This window comes from Mus musculus, chromosome 2, assembly GCF_000001635.26.
Source record: "Mus musculus strain C57BL/6J chromosome 2, GRCm38.p6 C57BL/6J".
NCBI lineage: Eukaryota > Metazoa > Chordata > Mammalia > Rodentia > Muridae > Mus > Mus musculus.
In genome coordinates this window covers 38,352,057-38,369,974 of record NC_000068.7, presented here as the reverse complement: position 1 = coordinate 38,369,974, position 17,918 = coordinate 38,352,057, and the positions used below count along the sequence as shown (strand labels likewise).

Sequence of the window (17,918 nt, the reverse complement as noted above, 5' to 3'; positions counted from 1 at the left end):
TGCATGCATGAATGAACAAAAGGCAGCTAACACACACACAACACACACACACTTGCCTCTTTCTGCTGTTAATGCTTCAAGTGCAAGACCTGGATGCCTGTGGATTGCCATCAACCATCCCTAACCCCGGCACAGAGAAATGGCCTCGAGAACATTTGGTAGGCAGGCAAATACCCTGGAATTGGTCTCTGAGCTTCAGAAAACACTCACCTCATACACTAGATAGTACCAGCACTGAGTCTTTTCGATAAGTGATTTTATTACTGGTTAGGTTTTACAAATTCTGATATCCGAACAGACTTCCACCTTAAAATTCTAAAACAAGAAAGCGACCGTTGGAGGGGATTTGATTTTTTTTTCCTTATTTTTTTTTCCTTTTTCTTTTTAGGACTATTCAAAGTAACAAACATTTTTTGTTTTTTCCTTTTTTACATTTTGCTCTGGTCATAAATATACAGAGAGAAAAAGAGGGAGAGGAAAAAAAACGAACAATTCATCCAAAGTATGAAGATAAAACAGTATTCCTAAGGCACGTGGCAGTCTTTGAAAATACGGAAGCTCTCAGCCAACTTAAATTATTTGTTGTTTTCCTCGCTCAGTCCACAAAACTGTACAGGGACACAAATGTTGTGTTGCAGATATATCTCCCAAGTAATTCCTCAGCACACACCGCTGCGTTAGCCCGACGCACAATTCTTTTTTCCCTCTGTTTCCAGGCGAGATCCTAAAACGTGGTTAGTTAGTTGCTCAAACCTCTATTTTTAAAATACACTTGGAATTCAACTAAAGATAATTTCTTTTTTAAAGAAATCGTGGGGGCTCGGGGAGAAGGGGGTGGCGAGTCATTAGAAAAGGTTGGTAAGAGTCGTTTGTGAAGGGCTGTGGGGCTCGTGGCCCTCCAGGTTGCCAGGCACAGAAGTTAAGACTGACGTCACAGTCGGCAGGGTGGGGCTAGTCAAGTCTGTGAGGGTTGTAGGCGTGCTGGAGGGGCTGAGCGAGGCGTTGGACAGCTCCGAGGCGGGCCCTGACGGCGTCCCTGTCTGCAGCGTGGCATCTGACGTCTTGTCCACGCCCGTGTTTTCCTGCCGTAAAAGGTTGCGCCTGAACTTGGCCCGGGCATTCTGAAACCAGACCTGTGTGGAACGACAGGGGAGGACTGGTTATGGGAAGGCGGAGACCGACAAGGGAAACACCGACAAAGGGAAAGCTGCAGCTCATTGATGCTCAACTCAGTTCAACCTGGCCTTAGCAGGAGGTCTAGAGAGCCCATGCCACATTCTCTTCACAAAAGTAAAATAAAGTTTTAGTTTCTCTGGTGGCTATGACCGGGTTACCTTCCTACCAGGTCACTTGCCGTGGTGCTGAGACTGAGGCCTTGAAAATGACACTACATTGAGGCCAATGTAGAAAGGACAGCAGAGACTTGAAGATTTTGCAAGAAAGAAAGAAAGATTGAGATCATAGTGAGAAAAACATTTTGGATGTGTTGGATTAAACAATAAATATTAAAATTTATTTTATCGGTTCCCTTGTGCTTTTTTTCATTGTAACCACTAAAACTGTTAAAATATGTGACTTTCGTCACATCTGTCATTGAAAACAAAAACCAGACAAATTTGGGCCACAGACAATTGAAAGCTTGGGGTGGACAGTATGTCCCACAAGATCATATGAGTACAATTTTTCTTCTTTGTAATGTTTGATGGTGAGTGTCCATAAATACTACAATGTCATGAAGAACATGAGAATGAATGAATCAGTTATGAATAGGAAGGCAGCGGTCAGAAGCCCACTTCTTGCTCTCAGCCGGAGAAGCACTGAAGTGCAGAGAATACCAGAGAGACAGTCTGAAGGATTACTTTTTCTGGGGCACATCACACACATGCACACCGAGATACATCACACTCCTAGCTACACCCACATGCACACCCACACACATCCCTGTTCATCAGTAAAGATGTGCACAGAACTCATCCCCATTCCCCCGAGCCCTCTCTCCACAGCAGAGACTTTGTGGTACGAAGAAGCCCATGCAGTGCTAAAGAAAATCCAGGGCACTATTGGGGACTGGGTAGTTATTCCTCCCAAAGGAAAAAAGTCCAAAAGGCAAGGCCCCTCCACTTCCTTCTGCGTAAGAGAGCCCCTGGCCAGACGCTTCCCCATAAAACAGAGTGCCTTGGGGATTCTGAAGACTCCAGGCTGTCCAGCTGCGTGTTTCCAGATGTGTCTACATCTGCCTGTCTTCCCAGTGTCTCTGGCAGGGGTGGGATGGGCCAGCTCTTGACTTCACCCTCCCCTCAGGACCACCCCAGCTGCAAGAAGCCTATGGCCTCAAGCCCCCCTTCAGATGTCCTGACACAATTTGGGCTCAATTAGGAGCTCAGTCTGGCAGGCAGGAAAGAGATGTTCCCCATGAAATAGGGAACAAAGCTCACTCCCTGGAACACTGATCCCCTCAAGGAGAAAGCACATTTCTCCAGCTCTGTGCCTAAAGGAAGCTTATCAGTCCTTTGCCGGGCTAACAGATGAGTGTGAAGCTTCAAAGACCACCCTCAGCACTGCCCATCTAGGACAGTCAGGTCCTTCCCGGCTGGCTCTAGAGTCTGCAGTGGGAGACCCTGTTCATCTGGCCTAGCGGGTAGCTGGGGATGGATGCAGACAGGCCTAAGGACGAGGACATGACTTCCTCAGTCTCATGAAGGTCACCAGAGCCTGCCTGCTGCTCCCCAGCCTCTGTGCTGGCCAGTGCATGTGGGCGGGAGCTGGAGTGGAGGAGCCCTTTGGGTCCCGGGAGTGCGTTCACTGTTCATCCTCAGGGGCCCCAGGACCTTAGGAAGGCTGGAAGCCCTAAGCTGCCGCCTGTTAGCTATTTCCCAGGCGTTGCCCCAACAGCTCATGTGTAAACAATGACACCATCTTCACAGCTGCGATTCTCAGCTTTATAGGATCCCAGGCACTAGGAATCTGCTCAGTGGAAATCTAAAGTCAACTCTAAACCTGGCTATTCGGTATAGCCCCTCCGTGTGAAACTTTACCAAAATCATAAGCATTTCAAAAAGTCCCCTCCCTAAAGAATATTGGGGGCAGGGACTCTGTGCAACCCTAGGGATATGACCGAGAAGGTAAAAATTAAATGTTGGTAATATGCATGATGCCACAGCTGAGGGTCAAACTCTAGAAATGGTGCCCTGCTAACATGTGACTTGTGTTGTGTCAGGTACTTTGCCACCCTGTACCATCCCTGGTTAACGCCCCTGGTGAGCCGGTCACATGGTTTCTATTATTAGCTCCACTTTATAGATTTAAAAGTTACATACTCATGATCATACAGAGGCTATGCTGATTGAAAGCAGGACTGTTTGCCATAGAAATGCCCATGCTCTCCCAACCACGCGGCCCTGAGTAGGTCAGCAAGTAAACAGGTGAATGAATGGAAGAGCAAATGATCAAAGCAGCTTGGGCAGTAGAAAGCGCACAGAACGTATCGTCTAGGCCTGCCTCTGCCGCTGACCAGCCAAGTGAACTTTGGCCAGTCCCTTTCCTCTGAGCCTGTTTCCTATTTATACAAAAAAGAAGGCTGGAGCCCAGTCTCTGTGGCTTCTTGGGGTTCACATGGGCTGGGATCCCAGGGCAACTGTGATTAGCATACAAATGATCTGTTCTATCTACCCATCCTCCTAAAGCCAGAGCCCTGGCTGGTCAGCTGCCCCAAGCTCCACTCTACACGCAGAGTTCCAGGGTTATATTTTTGGGACAGTGGGGACAAGTGCAGACATAGAATCATCAGGGCACAGCTAACACCGGGCCTCTCCGAGCCAGTGTCTTAGCCTGGCACAGCATGGATCCTGCTAAGTCCCGGGAGAGTGAAGATACACCATCATGGTGTGGCCCTTGTCTAGGCTCCAACAGTCTAGGAGCTGTTTTTTTAGGCTGGCTAACCTCTTTTCTTGATCACTTTCATTGAGAAGGCTGGGAGAGACAGGCATAATGGCACATGCCTGCAACCCCAGCACTCGGAAGACAAAAGCAAGGAGATGGCAAGATCATGAGCTCTAGGTCAGCTTGGCTGACAAAAACGAGGCCCGATGGAACCCCCAACAAATCTCCCGGAACACTAAAGAAGCCATCCAAAAGGCCACCACCCCTCGTACCCAAAGATGCTGACTGTGACATTTCTTAGCACTTCAATGGTTATGTCCAATGTCAACCAGATAGGCTGTGGAAGCATGACCCCGCAGCTCAACCAAGTCCTGGGGGGAAACGTCTTCCAACAAAAAGAGAAGGGACAAAAAATTATAGCACCCGAGGAAAGAGGATTGCCATGAGTTTGAGGCCAGCCTGAGGTACAGGAGGAGAAACGAAGCTCCTCCCCCAGATCTGGGGATCTAGATCAGTGTATGGAGCACTTGACTAGCACATACTAAATCCTGAGCTGGATCTCCAGCACAGCATAGACCCAACAGGGTAGCACGTGTCCAGATAAGTGGAGGAAGGAGGACCAGGACTTCAAGGTCATCCCAGGCTACCTATCATGCTCAAGGTCATTCTACAACGTGTCTCAAAAGAACCAAAAACCCTGCTTTAGAAATAAATACCAGGGGGCTGGTGAGATGGCTCAGTGGGTAAGAGCACCCAACTGCTCTTCCGAAGGTCCAGAGTTCAAATCCCAGCAACCACATGGTGGCTCACAACCATCTGTAACGAAATCTGACGCCCTCTTCTGGTGTGTCTGAAGACAGCTACAGTGTACTTACATATAATAAATAAATAAATCTTTAAAAAAAAAAAAAATAAATAAATAAATACCAACAACTCAATCACAGCCTCTGCTGTTACAATTCATGAAGAAGGTATTAACGGTGGCCGTTATCACTCTGTAGTTAAGCCAGGCTCTGGCCCAGCAGACCTCTAAGCGTTGGGTCCTGTAATAATCCTGCGGGGTAGGCCTACATATTAGTGCCAGAGCCAGAGGTCGGCAGAACTGACACATAGATCCTTTAAGCCCCTTCTTTGCCCCTGCCTACTTAGCTTCAAACTTAGAAATCACTGGGCCTGTGTTCTCAACAGTGACAATTCTCCGTATTTGTCTTAAGGATCTGAATAATGGTTCTATTATTTTGTGATCTAAAAAAAGGGGGGGGGTTAATTCAGAGTTTGGAGAGATGTGTCAGCAGGTAGGAGCACTGACAGCTCCAGTTCCAGAGGCTCTGGTATCCTTACACAGACATCCATGCAGGCAAAACATCAATACATGTAAAAATAAATCTTTTTTCATACTTTTTTTTCCCCAAAGAACTAAAAATAGTGAGCACTGGGTAGAACAGAAGAGCTCTTAGTTTCAGCTCCAGGTCTGTCACTGAATTGCTGTGACACGTTGGGAAATCTCTCCACCTCTCTGGGCTGATGTTCCGTCTCCTGCACAGCTCCGTGGAAGAACACTTGCTTAGCGTGTGCAAGGTCCTGGCTTGGATCCCCGTGACCATAAGAAACGAAACAAAAGATTCAAGGCCTGTCATCTGTGAAACTCCCTGCCAGTGTATTTACATCTGGCCTCAAGTTGTCTAAAGCCAGGCAGGACAATGACCATCTTGTAAGTGGGAACCAGAGCCTCAGGGAAATGAAGTCATTCACCTGTCCTTCAGGGAAGTCTTTGCTACTGCCTGCACCAGCTCAGATTCCCACTCCACATTCTTACTGCACCTCTCTGAATTCTCTCCTGGGCTAATGACAACTATCTAGTGATGGGGAAAATGTTTTTGAGACATTGGCACTTAAAATGTTCTTTTAAAGTGACACCAGGAATCCCTGCAGAGACTTTACCTACACAGGATCAATCAGCTGACCACCCCTCAGGAAGCCCAGGGCATCTGCATGTCCTCCAAGAACAAGAGGCATGGATGTGGTTAGGAGTCCACACACAGTGGCAAGGCATGTCATAACAAACCTCTGTTGAGGAAGCCACTGTGACTCCTCCAGGTCACCTTTCCCAACACTGGACCATGAGTGTTGTGGCTGTAATGTGCTGGTGGTGACAAATGGAATTTTTGACGTGATGAAAGCTTTGCTATGTATTGCCGGAACCCTCCTGCTCTGTCTTCTGCATTCTGCAGCTGGGTCCAAGTGACAATCCCGCGCTTTGAAAGATCCCTGGACTCAAGAACAGTCTGGGCTTAACTCCTGGCTTCATTACTAACTGTAAACCAAAGCTCACTGAACCTCAGTTTCCCCAACTATAAAATAAGGGGGGGGAGGATGTTGAAATCCCTACCAAAGACACAATGCTATGTGACATTAACATACGTGCATGGATCCAATCACATCATTTCATTTTCTCCTTTTGATATCCAGTAAGGTAAGTGCCAGGGTTATCATTATTGTTATTACTGTTATTTGAGACAGGGGCTCACATAGTCGAGGCTGGTTTTGAACTCACTTGAATTGATTCTCCTGTCTCTGTCTACTGAATACTAGAGTAACAGATGTGCTCGACCACATGCAGCTTACAGAATGCTGGGGATCACACCTGGGGGATCACTCCTGGGGCTTCCTGCATGCTATGTAAGCACTCTACCAACTGTGCCACAGCTAAGGCCACCGAAGCTTGGAGCCGTTAACACCAAAGACTTTTCCGAGTGGGAGTGGGAGAGCTAAACTAGGACCTCATTGCAGCAGCCTCCAGATTCCAACAGAGATGCTGTACCCCCTGGCCTACAATGTTGGTGGGGCTCACACTGTATATACGGAATACAACATAGGGCCACCATTCTCCCTCACGCACATCATGCATTGCCCAGTTCTGGGAACACAACTCAGTTTCAATGCCCTTTGTCCTGCAAACCCCCTGAAGGATTGAGGCGAACCATGACCATGACCGTGGGAGAAAAGCGTTAGGGAACATGAAAGGATCTAGTACCACTAAGCTGGTGAACTGACTCTGGAATCATTTTATCTGTTTTTATTTTGTAACATAGCTTTGTTTGTTCGTGGTGCTGGTGATCTACCCAGGGCTGTGTATAATATGTTAATTCCTCTCCCAGACCAGGTTCTTAACTATGCAACCTACCTACTCAGGGTCAGAAAGGAGCACCAAACCTTAGGGCAGGTAACTCAGGGGGGATTTCAACTAGTCCATCACCTTCCAAAGACACATTAACAATTGTCTCACTGCAAATCACCCCCAGCCTAGGTTCCCAAGATGTTCCATTGACAGTCAGGCAATGAGAAGCAAGTCCTACCCTGACCATGCCTGGCTCTATAACCCACAACGAACCATTTTATCTTGCTAAGTCTTAAAAACCTCCTCAGCTGCCAGGTGGTAGTGTACACACCTTTGGTCCCAGTGCCTGAGAGTTCGAGGGGATCTCTGAGAGTTCGAGGCCAGCCTGGTCTACACAGCAAATTCCAGTACAACCAGGGCTACCTAGAGAAACCCTGTCTTGAAAAACAAAAACAAATCTAAATGTTCTCAACTGTAAAACAGGCAGGAAAAGATTAAGGTGAGGTAGCTACATGGTTAAATAGATGCTTTGCAGTCATCACCAGTCAGGCTCTTAGGAAAGAAAAAATGATTTGTGTAGAGGAGATGGAGAGAGGTGTGGAATGAAGAGAGACCCTATCCCAAGCTACAGGCCCCAAGTGATGCTTACACTCTTGAGAACTCCAGCCTGGGTTGGCTCAGCGGAGAGGGTACTCTGCCCATTGGCTGGACAGTTGCCAGCAAAGTGTGGCTTTGGGCAGGCCATCATTTGAGCCTTCATGTGCTCATCTGCACTGTGGGGAGGGAAGTCCTAACCCTTGATGTGGAGAGCCTGGCCCATTCCATCACTATCCCGAACTAATTACCCCAAGGAGAAACTGATTGTTATGTAGCTGTCTCTAACCAACAGATGAGTTTCTTCTGGGTCAGGACCAGTTCATATATAAGTGCCCTAAAGCCTGGTTCCAAGAGATAGGCAGATAAAAGAATAAGAGAGAGCTAAGCTGGAAATCGTACATGTTTCTAAGCCAGGAAACCCTACCTCCTGCCTCCAAAGAAGCAGGCTCAGACTCTTCTGTATCATGACTATTAAGACTGAACCGTGAGTTTAATCGCAATAGCTGGGAGAGAGATGTGCCCTAATTGGGGGCCTTTTTACAAATGGGAAAGCCATGGCTCAGAGAAGGTAACTGATCTGTCCAAGACACACAGCAGGTAAAATAAACCACGGGGTCATTTGTGAGCCCAGGTTTTCTGAACTCCAGATCTCCCCCACTTCTCAGCATCCCAGAAGGCATCTGGAAAGAGAGTGAAGCTACTAACCAGAGAAAAGTACTAAGTCCTCACTCAGTCCAGGCTATGCCGAACTAAAGGAGAAGCTCTGGGGGGTGCGTAGCAGGAGGTCTCCAAGGAGAGTGGGGACCCCAAGAAACGAAAAGTTTGAACGAACTGACCAGAGTAACTTAAACACTGACCACAGCAGTGTGCCTGCCCCACCCCACCCCCCACCCCACCCGCGCTACCCCAGAGTCCAGGCCAGAAGAACCGAAGGCTACCTAGCACAGACCAAATAGTGAGGGGCAGACTCAAAGAGAGGCGCAGCAACATGCCATTGGATCTCCCTTACCTCCCTTGATACATCACCAGTCGCTGAAGGGATGCCTAGAGACTTCCCAGGTGCCCACCTGGTAGGCTCTACCACCATCTGAAGATCTCTGAGGTCGTCACCCTCGCTCCAGCCAAAGTTGGTCACACCCTGTCACCACCCCATTAAGTTTTGTTTTGCTTTCTGACAGTCACTGAAACTTCCTGAAGAGAGGCTATGCAACTCTTCTGATTTGCCACTCACTTATCTTTCAATATCCAGGACCTGTCCTAGCTGTGACACAGTGAGGCTGCATAGTTTCTCATATTTTCTTTTGTTTGGGGTTTTGGTTAAACTTCTACTGGAGCGGGGAGGTTCTGCCTTGTATGATGGGGAAACTTAAGCTCTAACAACCAGGACTGTTCATCCCAGTTAATCACATAACAAACTAACTTAATGTTATTTTTTTAACTAGCATCCGCCGAGCACAGAGTATCAAGTTGTCACCCACATCACCTCAGTAGCACCTCCCATCAGTGGCACGGCTGGGTGAGTCTTGGTGCATTTCACATATTGTAAACTGAAGCTCAGGATGCAGATGCAGATGAGGTTTGTCATCTAGCGCTATCAATGAGTACCAGAAAAGCAGAAAGTTTGAAATTTGCTGTCCCAACATGGTGCCTCAAGTGTGGGCCTGAGGCTAGAGTTTTCAACATCTTTGGGGGGTGTGGAAATCCCATGAAAGTTCCAGATCCTGTCTAGCACACCACACCATCTCCAACCCTTGTTTCCTATAAAGTCTGGGAGGCAGACAACATAAAACAAACAAACCAACGAACGAACAACAACTCAGGAGATAAGTCAGAACTGCCAGAAGAAATTCCAAGAAAGGGAAGGATGACATGGGGGCAAATGGACAGAGGAACAACTTATGGCACTGAAAGTCCCATGGGTGGGGACAGAGCAGGAGGGCTCTGGATTCATCTGAAACACTTGGGCCTCTTAAAACATGAGCACGTTGGAGAGTCATTTGAGTAAAAGATGATAACTAAGAATGGTTTACCACCAGGAGAAAAAAAAAAAAAAGTCAAGTATGGAGACAGAGGACCACACAAAGAGAAAAAAAATGAGGATGAAAACTGGAAATATGGGATGGCAGGCAAAAAGGCTGACATTCTAAGACAAACTACAAAGGGATAAAAAGAAGGCAAAGGCAGACAGGCAGAAGGTTCTTCCAAAAGTCCTGGTCCATGTGAGATTCAGCCTCAGGACTTGGCAGCTACAGATGCCCCCACCCTGGCCCAGCTGACCTGGAGGACTCTCTTGGTGAGGCCGGTCTTTTGCGCAAGCTGCTTCAAGTCCTTGGCATCGGGATTGTGGTTAATGGCAAAGTAAGACTTCATTGTCCGAAGCTGGTGGTGCTTGAAGGAGGTGCGCATGCGCTTTGTCTTTTGGCTGCTGGGGTAGGGCTGGTCACGATCCAGGTGTTCAGCATCGTTCTCGTTACAGCTAAGCGCTGGGAAAGGGACGCAGAAGCAGCAGGTGAATTTCCTGACTCTGCGTGGTCGCCAAGTCCACACCACCCACTGACAAACACATCTAGTCCGGGAACCCGGTTATGTGCACTCACAATGCTGAGATGGTAATAATATCCCCATTTTAGATATGGAGAAAATGAAGCTCACTGAAAATGGGACCTGTCTAGGAAGCAGTGGATTGAACCTTGGAAAACAAAACGAAACACCCAGAAGCCATCATGTCGCAAGAATAATTTCAAGAGCAGCAGTGGAGTCTTTTTGGATGCCAGAGGCTGCACTAAATGTCTTTCTCCTTACTCTTTTACGTGTATTTATTTTGTGTGGGGGTGGGGAAAGGGGTTCTGGGGATTGAACTCAAGTCTGCAAACTTGGCAGCAAGCCCCTTGACCCACTGAACTAGCTTGCCGGCCCCTAAAAGGCGTTCTTTGCAAGCACACAGCTGCTGGACAGTTAAAGCAACTCTTTTTACAGATGTTGAGACACAAAGGGAAGGCAGCAAGCCAGGCTCTGACAGCAGTGTGGGCCTGCCATCCGTGGTCCTGCGCTCTTTTGTTTCCCAAGTTACTCTCCAAGAAAAACCCTACCGCCTCTATCTCCCTTTAGCAGTCAGTGAACGCTGGCACCCAGAAGTTACTGACAGCCTCGATTTCATTCCGCTTTCATCAACACTCCCTCCCCGAAGGACCCAGTGGGCTCCAGGGCCCCCAGCGCCAGGTCTACAGCTGGGAATTGCATTTTGTAGTTTTTGTCTTCAGCACTGTCCTGTGAGCTGCTTCCCAGGTTTGCAGAAGAAGCAAATGGAGTTCAGGGAAGCTATAAGAAGCTTATCCATCCTCGGGAGAGAGAGCAGTCTGTAGACTGTAGACTGGGAGGGAAAGAAGTTGGAGGAAGATTGCAACTTATCTTTGACTCCCACCTTAGGCTCTGGCTTTATGTCTGTCCCACCACTAAGGTTCCCGTTTTAGAGGAAGAAAATAAAGCCAAGGAAAGGAAGCCACTCTCACACTCTGGTAAAGGCTGAGCCCTGAGTCAACACTGGAGCCCCCCTCCTGTTTCCTGCTACAACGCCTCTGGGAGAGGCGAGAAAGCCTGACTCTTTAGGGAGTCTATCCCCATCCCAAGGGGTTTTACTAGGGTTTGTGGAGGAGTCATGGTTGGGAAAGGGTTAGAAACTTTGGGTGTCAATAACTGCTCAGCTGAAGAGGACATGCATCCCAATCACCCCATCTTTACAGACTGAAAGGTATCTTTCAACATAGTCCATGCCTAGAAATAGAGGTGCCAAAATTAGCAAATAAATGTAAACAGTGCCCAGTTAGATTTGATTTTCTGATAAACAACAGATCATTTTTTTTTACCATCAACCATCACATGTCTCAAAAGATTGCACGGACCCAAAGGAAACTAAAATTTTATCTAACATTTATATGCTGCTTAGGATACTTTTAAAATTTTGCCCAAAATTCAGAATTAAGTGGCTATCCCGACACCACTACTTAGAAAGCCCTCTCTGGGGACCCCCCCTTACCCTTACCCAAAAGCCACTGCCTCAATGGTTCCTACTTCAAAACCTGAGCTGTAAATCAGGAACGACCTTATATCAGTTTGTATCCACGTGTACCAAAGCATCCAGATACCCCATCCAGAACATTCAGCGTGAAGAATTTAAAGGGGGATCAGACTACCACTCCTGAGAGCCAGCAGCACTAAACAGCACAGGGAATGGACCCTCCTCTTTCTCCCAGCCCCCAGTTCTGCCGGGTTGGGGCAGGCCTCCCCCAGGGGGAATCTCTGGGCTCATCCCTCTGCCCAGCCCCCACCTGGGCCTCACTGCTGTTAATGAGCTCCGTGGGGACCCTGGCGCCCTGTAGGCCCAAGGGAGGTGCCCTGAGAGCGGCCTACTATGGGGGAAGGTGGTACCGAGGAGGAGTGGGGGTGGGAGAGACGACAGAGGTAGAAAGCTAGAGAACTGGCAACCAGGAGAACGGGAAAGCGGGGTGGGGGCAGTGGGGGGGGGAAAGGGAGCTGAATGGAGAGTATGGAGAGTCTCGGAAATAAAGGGGATGTGTGGTGGGGAGTCCTCGTGACAGAACTAATCCTGGGCTCAAGGAGACAAGGACCCTATGGAGAAGACTTTTCCAAACGTCTACTGGCTAGGAAGTCGAGCCAGGAGGAAAGAGCTTGGGAGCCCTAGGTGACCCGGCCGAGGCCCCGCCGGGCGGGCGTGAAGGCCGGGGTTGCAGCTGGAGCTGGACCTGGAGGAGCCAGGATGGTGGAGGAGGCGCCGATACCCAGACCCCCCTCACTCGCGCCCCTAAAGCCCGGGGCCGTGTGGGGATTCCCCAAGATCAGTTCTGGGGAGGAGCGAGGGGGCTGAGAGAAGTGGGGAGGACCAGGGCTTTCTCCCCCCCCTTTTCCTCTCAATTAGGCCGATTCAATGGAGCTAAAGAGCTCGTAAAATCATGAATAATTTACTCGTGATCTGTTATTAACCCATCGGGTTTCGAGCTCTTGTCGCTGGGACTGAACCTGTAATCAAATCTGACTTCGCCTCATTTTACTAAAGACGAGACTGTAGGTTCAATTGTCTAAATAATGGATTGGAATCAAATCAGTAATTACGCAGCCAGGCACACACACACACACACACACACACACACACACACACACACACACACACACACAAAGCTGGGGCTCAGGGAGGCCGAGCCGGCCAGCCGATCTCCTCAAGACTCCCGCGGCTGTGGCGCGCAAATAGCTCCGCAAAGTGCATGTCCGGGGCCCCTCGCGGGCTCCGACCACCGATCATGAGCCCCAAGCTGACCTGCAGCCCCGCTCGGGTTTCGGGGAGATTTGCATCCTGCCTCTGGAGCGAGGTCAGCGCGCCAAGACCAGAGGGTCCGTGGGAGGCGGGCGGCCACAGCTCTCGCCCCGGAAGAACTTTACGACCCTAAGACCTGAGGCCTGGGTCACTCTTCCAGAAGCCCCGGGCCCAGGGACACCCACACCCACACACCCGCTACTCCCCTTCCTACCAAGCGTCCAGATCTACCTCCCTCGATAGGACAGCCCTCCCCCTCCCCCGCGCCCCCAGCCGATTTGCAAAGTGTCCGTGTGTCTGGCCCCTGGGTACAGGGCGCTTACACACGCAAACTGGTGTCCTCGCAATCCGAAGCCTTCTTCCACGAGCACGCACACAGAGCCCACAGCCTCACGCTCAACTCTCTGGGTCCCATGTTCCAACCCCAGATATCCCAAGGCCCACAGTGCAGCCATTTCTCTCCTGCGGGCGCTGGGAGGTGAAGGAGGAGGCGGAAAGAAAGATCTAGGGAAGTCTGGCTACGCCGGGCAAACAACTTAGTCCCGGGAGCCCCGAAAAACTGAGCCGCACAGCTACTGCCTGTGGGCCCGAGCGCCGTTCCTCCCAGGACTGAGTCCAGGCGGGATAAGGCCGAGACCCACACACGCAATTGGAGCAGACAAACCGAGAAACACAGAGGCGGAAAGAACAGAACAGAAAAGACTGGAATGAGTGTGGGGCCCAAAGAGAAAAATGAGGTAGCAGAGGGGCCTCTCCGGAACTCAGCTACCAGCCACATCTTCCCGCTGCCTCCTGGGAAGGACAAGACTGATCAACAAAAAGCAAAAATAAATCCCGAAACCTCTCACCCTCTTTTTGCTCAGTCACAAACCGGGTGCCAACCTGGTGCGTCCAAGAAAACTCCCTACACACCAGATACCCGGGAGCAGACCCCACCTCACCTCTTTCTTAAGGAAGCTGACCCAGCTGATAAATAAGAGGCCACTTGGTTTGGGGAGAAATGGGCCTGGACCGAATCTACTGTATTTTAAGGCTAGTGGGTGAGCTCTAAGGAACGTTATCTTTAGTAGTACTTTTGCCAAATTTTAAATCGCTGAACCAACCACCACTTTATCACTTATCCAACCGGGGGTTGCATTTTTCCCTTCCCTAGTAGGTCCCAGGACCCTCTATCCCGAAATTTCGTTGGACCGAAAAAGGACCTCCTCTACTAGCCCACATTTCCCTTCGCATGCAGTTCAGACTATTTAAAATCCTAAAGAACCTAATTTCTGCTTTGACCCATAGCCGATCTACAACCTTGGTTTGTTTTGGTTTTCCAACCCCCCCCCCCCCATCTTGTGATTTACCCTAGGGGGAAAAGGAGAAGAAAAAAAAATTGAGCATCGGATTTGTTGTTACAAACTTAAGAGAGGAAACGACTACAAATAAACTAAACTAAACTAAAAAGCCAGGCGAGTCCTAAACCTTTCCTGGCCCTGCAGACTTCGGGCAGATGTTGCTGGGCCTCAGAACCTTCGCAACTGTTCAGAGCCAGGATGGTGTGGGAGTCCGCTGGAAAGCCCCCCGGACGACAAAGAAATGCGAATTGAGCCCCTCACAGCCTACTGTGAGGACCCTCCAGCTCCAGTGTCTTTGGTAGAGCTGCTTGCTAGGAGGGGAAGGGAAATCCCCGAGACCTGGAGGTGCCGGGTGCCTGAAGATCCGGCTGGACAGAAGGACCCATAGCCCTTGCTAGTAACAGATCCAAGCCTGTGGCCCTGGGGACATTCCATATAACCGGGCTGCAAGCCAAACCCAATGGTGCTCTCGGCCACTGCCAACCTTTTCTCTTGGGACCCTCGCTGCCTAGAGCTGTTGGTCTCCCCACCCTCGGCCACTCCGAGCCTGTTTGGTGTCGGCACCGCCTTTCTCCCCCGCACAACCCCCTCCCCCCCGCACTTTCTGCACAGCAAAGCCGGTGAGGCAAACCAAAGGCAACTCCAAAATACAATTTCTCAGCGACAAGGTCCTGCACCTGGATCACCAATGAACTAATGCATTCTCTCCTAATGCTTGCTTCAACCGAAGGAGCACGGACTGGAAGCCAGAGTGCTAAAGCCCTTTCTATCAGAACACTGGTGCGTAGGTACCCACTGTACAACAAGCACACTGAAATCTTTCCCGCGACACCGCCAAGGCTTCAGACGGTCTTGCACTCACCGGCGTTGTAAGCTGCCAGATCTGCCCCGGGTCCTGGACTCTTGCGCTTTCTCGGCCTCCCCTTTTGCACAGTGCCCACGCCGTTGTAGTAGGGAAGACCCAGCGGATTAGCCCCGGCTGAGCCCAATCCTGCACTCTTAGCTGCTGCGGCTGCGGCTGCCGCCGCTGCCACGTCGGCATGGTTAAAGTGTGCTGGGTATTCGCCCTGCAGCAGAGCCTCGAAGTGCAAGCGGCAATAGACCAGGCTGTCCTTCATGCCGAAATGGTCGCCGGTCGTCAGCATCTTGTTACACGTTGTGCATGTGAAGCAGTTGAGGTGATAAACCAAGTCCCGAGCGCGCATCACCATCTCTGAGGCCGAGATGCCCAGGTGGCAGCGGGCGCAGCGCTGCACAGAGAACCGCCTGTGGGGACCATGGAGGGAGGGGCTGTGGGGACAAATGGTTGGGTATCCCCCCCATATCCCTATACCCCTCCTCCAGGTGCTGTTGCTGTCACTGGGGAGTGGGGTGGGGTCCCCTCCTCAAGACAGACAGCCTGGACTCCAGTTAGAGGGTTAGTGAGGAGGGAACTAGATTTTAACCCAGGCCTGGCCCTGCCTGAAATAGTTTTCCTTAGCCATCTTCACACCCACAGGAAAGTCTACTTTATTCAGGATCTGAGCAAGTCTTAAGAAAGACTTTACTTAGAATGGGGAGCAACTCCCTCACTTACCCCTTCCTCAACCTTTGCCCCTTCCCTCTAGACCAGCACCTGGGAATTCTACACACCGCTGTAATTTGGAAGAAACAGAGATGGGAAAAGAGAGAAATAGAGATAGAGACACACAGAGAGAATCTATAAATAGACCCTAACTCTAAGGCTGGGGAAGAGAAAGACGACCGTGGCCCTTACTTTTTAACCCTGGCCACCTTTTACTATAGGCCTCACCCCCAACCCCAAAGACCCCAAGCTGCTGAACTATTCTAGCTCCCCCTCCAATGTGCTCTCACGTCAGCCAGGCTGCCAGAGTTTGGGGTGTCTTATTTCTGTCTCCTCTGGTTGAGTCAAGAAACTTCAAAAGGGAAAGTAGCATGAAGACCCCACCCACCCAGGCTGACTTTTTAAGCACCCTAAACTCAGAAAGGAGGGTAACATTGGTTTTTCTGTTCCTACACTTCATGATTCTTTCCAAGGGTGCCCCGAATTGCTAATTTAGAAAGTTGTCACCAAATTTTGGTGGGTGCTGGCTTGGAGAAGAAGGGTCTTGGGTGGGGCAACCTGGACTGGGAGTGAAAGCCAAGGAGGTGGAAGGTGTGGGTCCCTGAAGGCCAATGGGCAGGGTCTGGGTAGGATCTACCTGTAGTAGTCTTCTTTGCAGTAGATGCTGCCATCCTTGCTGAAGCAGGTGAGTTCCGACTCCAGGTTGAGCTTGCATTCACAGCACTTGAGGCAGCGCATGTGCCATTGCTTGTCTACTGCCAGCAGGTAGTAGCGGTCAGAGATCTTGCCCCCACAGCCAGCACACAACGCTGCCCGGTCACTGCTGATGGACGGCATGGTCTACAAAAGGAGAAAGACAGAACACTGCCATAAGGGACAGCCTACAGCTATGCTCCCACCAAGAAAACTCTCCCTGAGCTCCTTCCCTGGCCCTGGTTATATCTGAATCCGCCTAGAGGACGGTCTAACTGGGCAGCCCATTTTCTCCATCTACCAGGCCCAAGCTGCACAGCTCAGCTCCAGGCAACCACCGAGCCAAGCCGCTGCAGCAACACTTTACAGTTCTAAGTTGTTCTCAGGCCTTAGGTCTCCCTATTCCTGCCCTCGTGCCCTTGCCCCAGGATATCCTCACAGCGGTTAAGTATTGGGACAGAGGGGTCTCTTCCCCCAAGCTCTCCAAGGGAATTCCTCAAAGTGTTTATTAAAGGTGCTGGGCCTCAGAAAAGAACCAAGACAGTAAAGTAAGGTGAGTATTAAAAGTCTTCCTCCACCGGTACTCCTCTTCAGAGGCAGCAGGGTTCCTGGCCCCAAGCCTCAGTAGCCTCTTGATCCTTAGACCAAAGGTTCAGCCCAGGGCAAGTCCAGCAACTTCTGGTTCCCGCTTGGGTCTTGCGAGTAGGTTAAGTGGGATACAGGGCGACCTTCCAGGAGGGTGCAAGGCAGGCCCATGTGAAATTTTTTTCCTAATAAAACTGAGCAGCGGAGGTTTATCCGGAAAGAAAGGCTTAGGGGAAACCCGGAGGTCACGGAGCTGTGGCTCTAGAAGGGAGAAACTCGGGCCAGGCTTCCCACCTCCTCGGTCTCTAAAGGTCACTGCAGCCGCTGCTTAGGCAGCGTCTGCTAGTCTGGCCCCGGGGGAGGCTATTTGGGGCCGGGACAGCAGAGCCAGGTACAGAGAACCTAATGGAGTCTCCTTCCGCAGAAGCCAGGCCGGTGACTGAACTCCGAACCATTGCCTGGCCAAATCTAGCCAGTTAGGAACACGGGTCACGATCAACGGAAAGTGCTGGCCCAGATGTCGCAGGGCCCTGAAACTGAGCTAAGGAGAGAATCCCAGACTGCCAGAAGACTGAAAGCGATTCAAACCAGCTAGGGCTTCCACCGGTTCTCCCTTTTCCCGAGGCGTCGGCGCCAGCACCAGGAGCAAAGTAGTGGAGAGTCAGGTCTGTGGACCGGAGCGCCTCCGGGAGCGGAGAGAAGAGAGTGGCCTCCACTTCCACTCCCCTTCCACTTCTAGAACAACGTTCTCCTCCACCCTCGCAGTCCAGATCTGGGTTTCAACCTTGACTCCCTCCTCCTCTCTAGCAGCTGAGT

General features: G+C 50.3%; 1 protein-coding gene and 1 long non-coding RNA gene across 9 annotated transcripts in view; one reads left to right on the top strand and one right to left on the bottom strand.

Moving 5' to 3' along the window:
• Nucleotides 1-237: 237 nt before the first annotated feature.
• Lhx2 (LIM homeobox protein 2) overlaps nucleotides 238-17,918 on the bottom strand; it is a 30,467-nt gene continuing 12,786 nt past the window's right edge. For 3 of the 8 annotated variants that reach the window (XM_006497734.2, XM_006497735.2, XM_006497736.3), the window contains exons 2-5: nucleotides 16,462-16,664; nucleotides 15,123-15,550; nucleotides 9,872-10,077; nucleotides 239-1,133 (exon numbers count right to left, since the gene is read on the bottom strand). In XM_006497734.2, the coding sequence (XP_006497797.1) occupies nucleotides 846-1,133; nucleotides 9,872-10,077; nucleotides 15,123-15,550; nucleotides 16,462-16,661 (1,122 nt within the window). In that variant the 5' untranslated portion in view covers nucleotides 16,662-16,664 and the 3' untranslated portion in view covers nucleotides 239-845. Of the gene's footprint in view, nucleotides 1,134-9,871; nucleotides 10,078-15,122; nucleotides 15,551-16,461; nucleotides 16,665-17,918 lie in introns of all 8 variants that reach the window. The other 5 variants (NM_001290646.1, NM_010710.4, XM_006497738.4 and 2 more) reach the window with 3 other exon arrangements.
• Nucleotides 1,130-9,647, top strand: Gm13584. The gene is made up of 2 exons (XR_003953793.1): nucleotides 1,130-6,352; nucleotides 9,037-9,647. It is a non-coding gene; the product is annotated as a predicted gene 13584 (long non-coding RNA).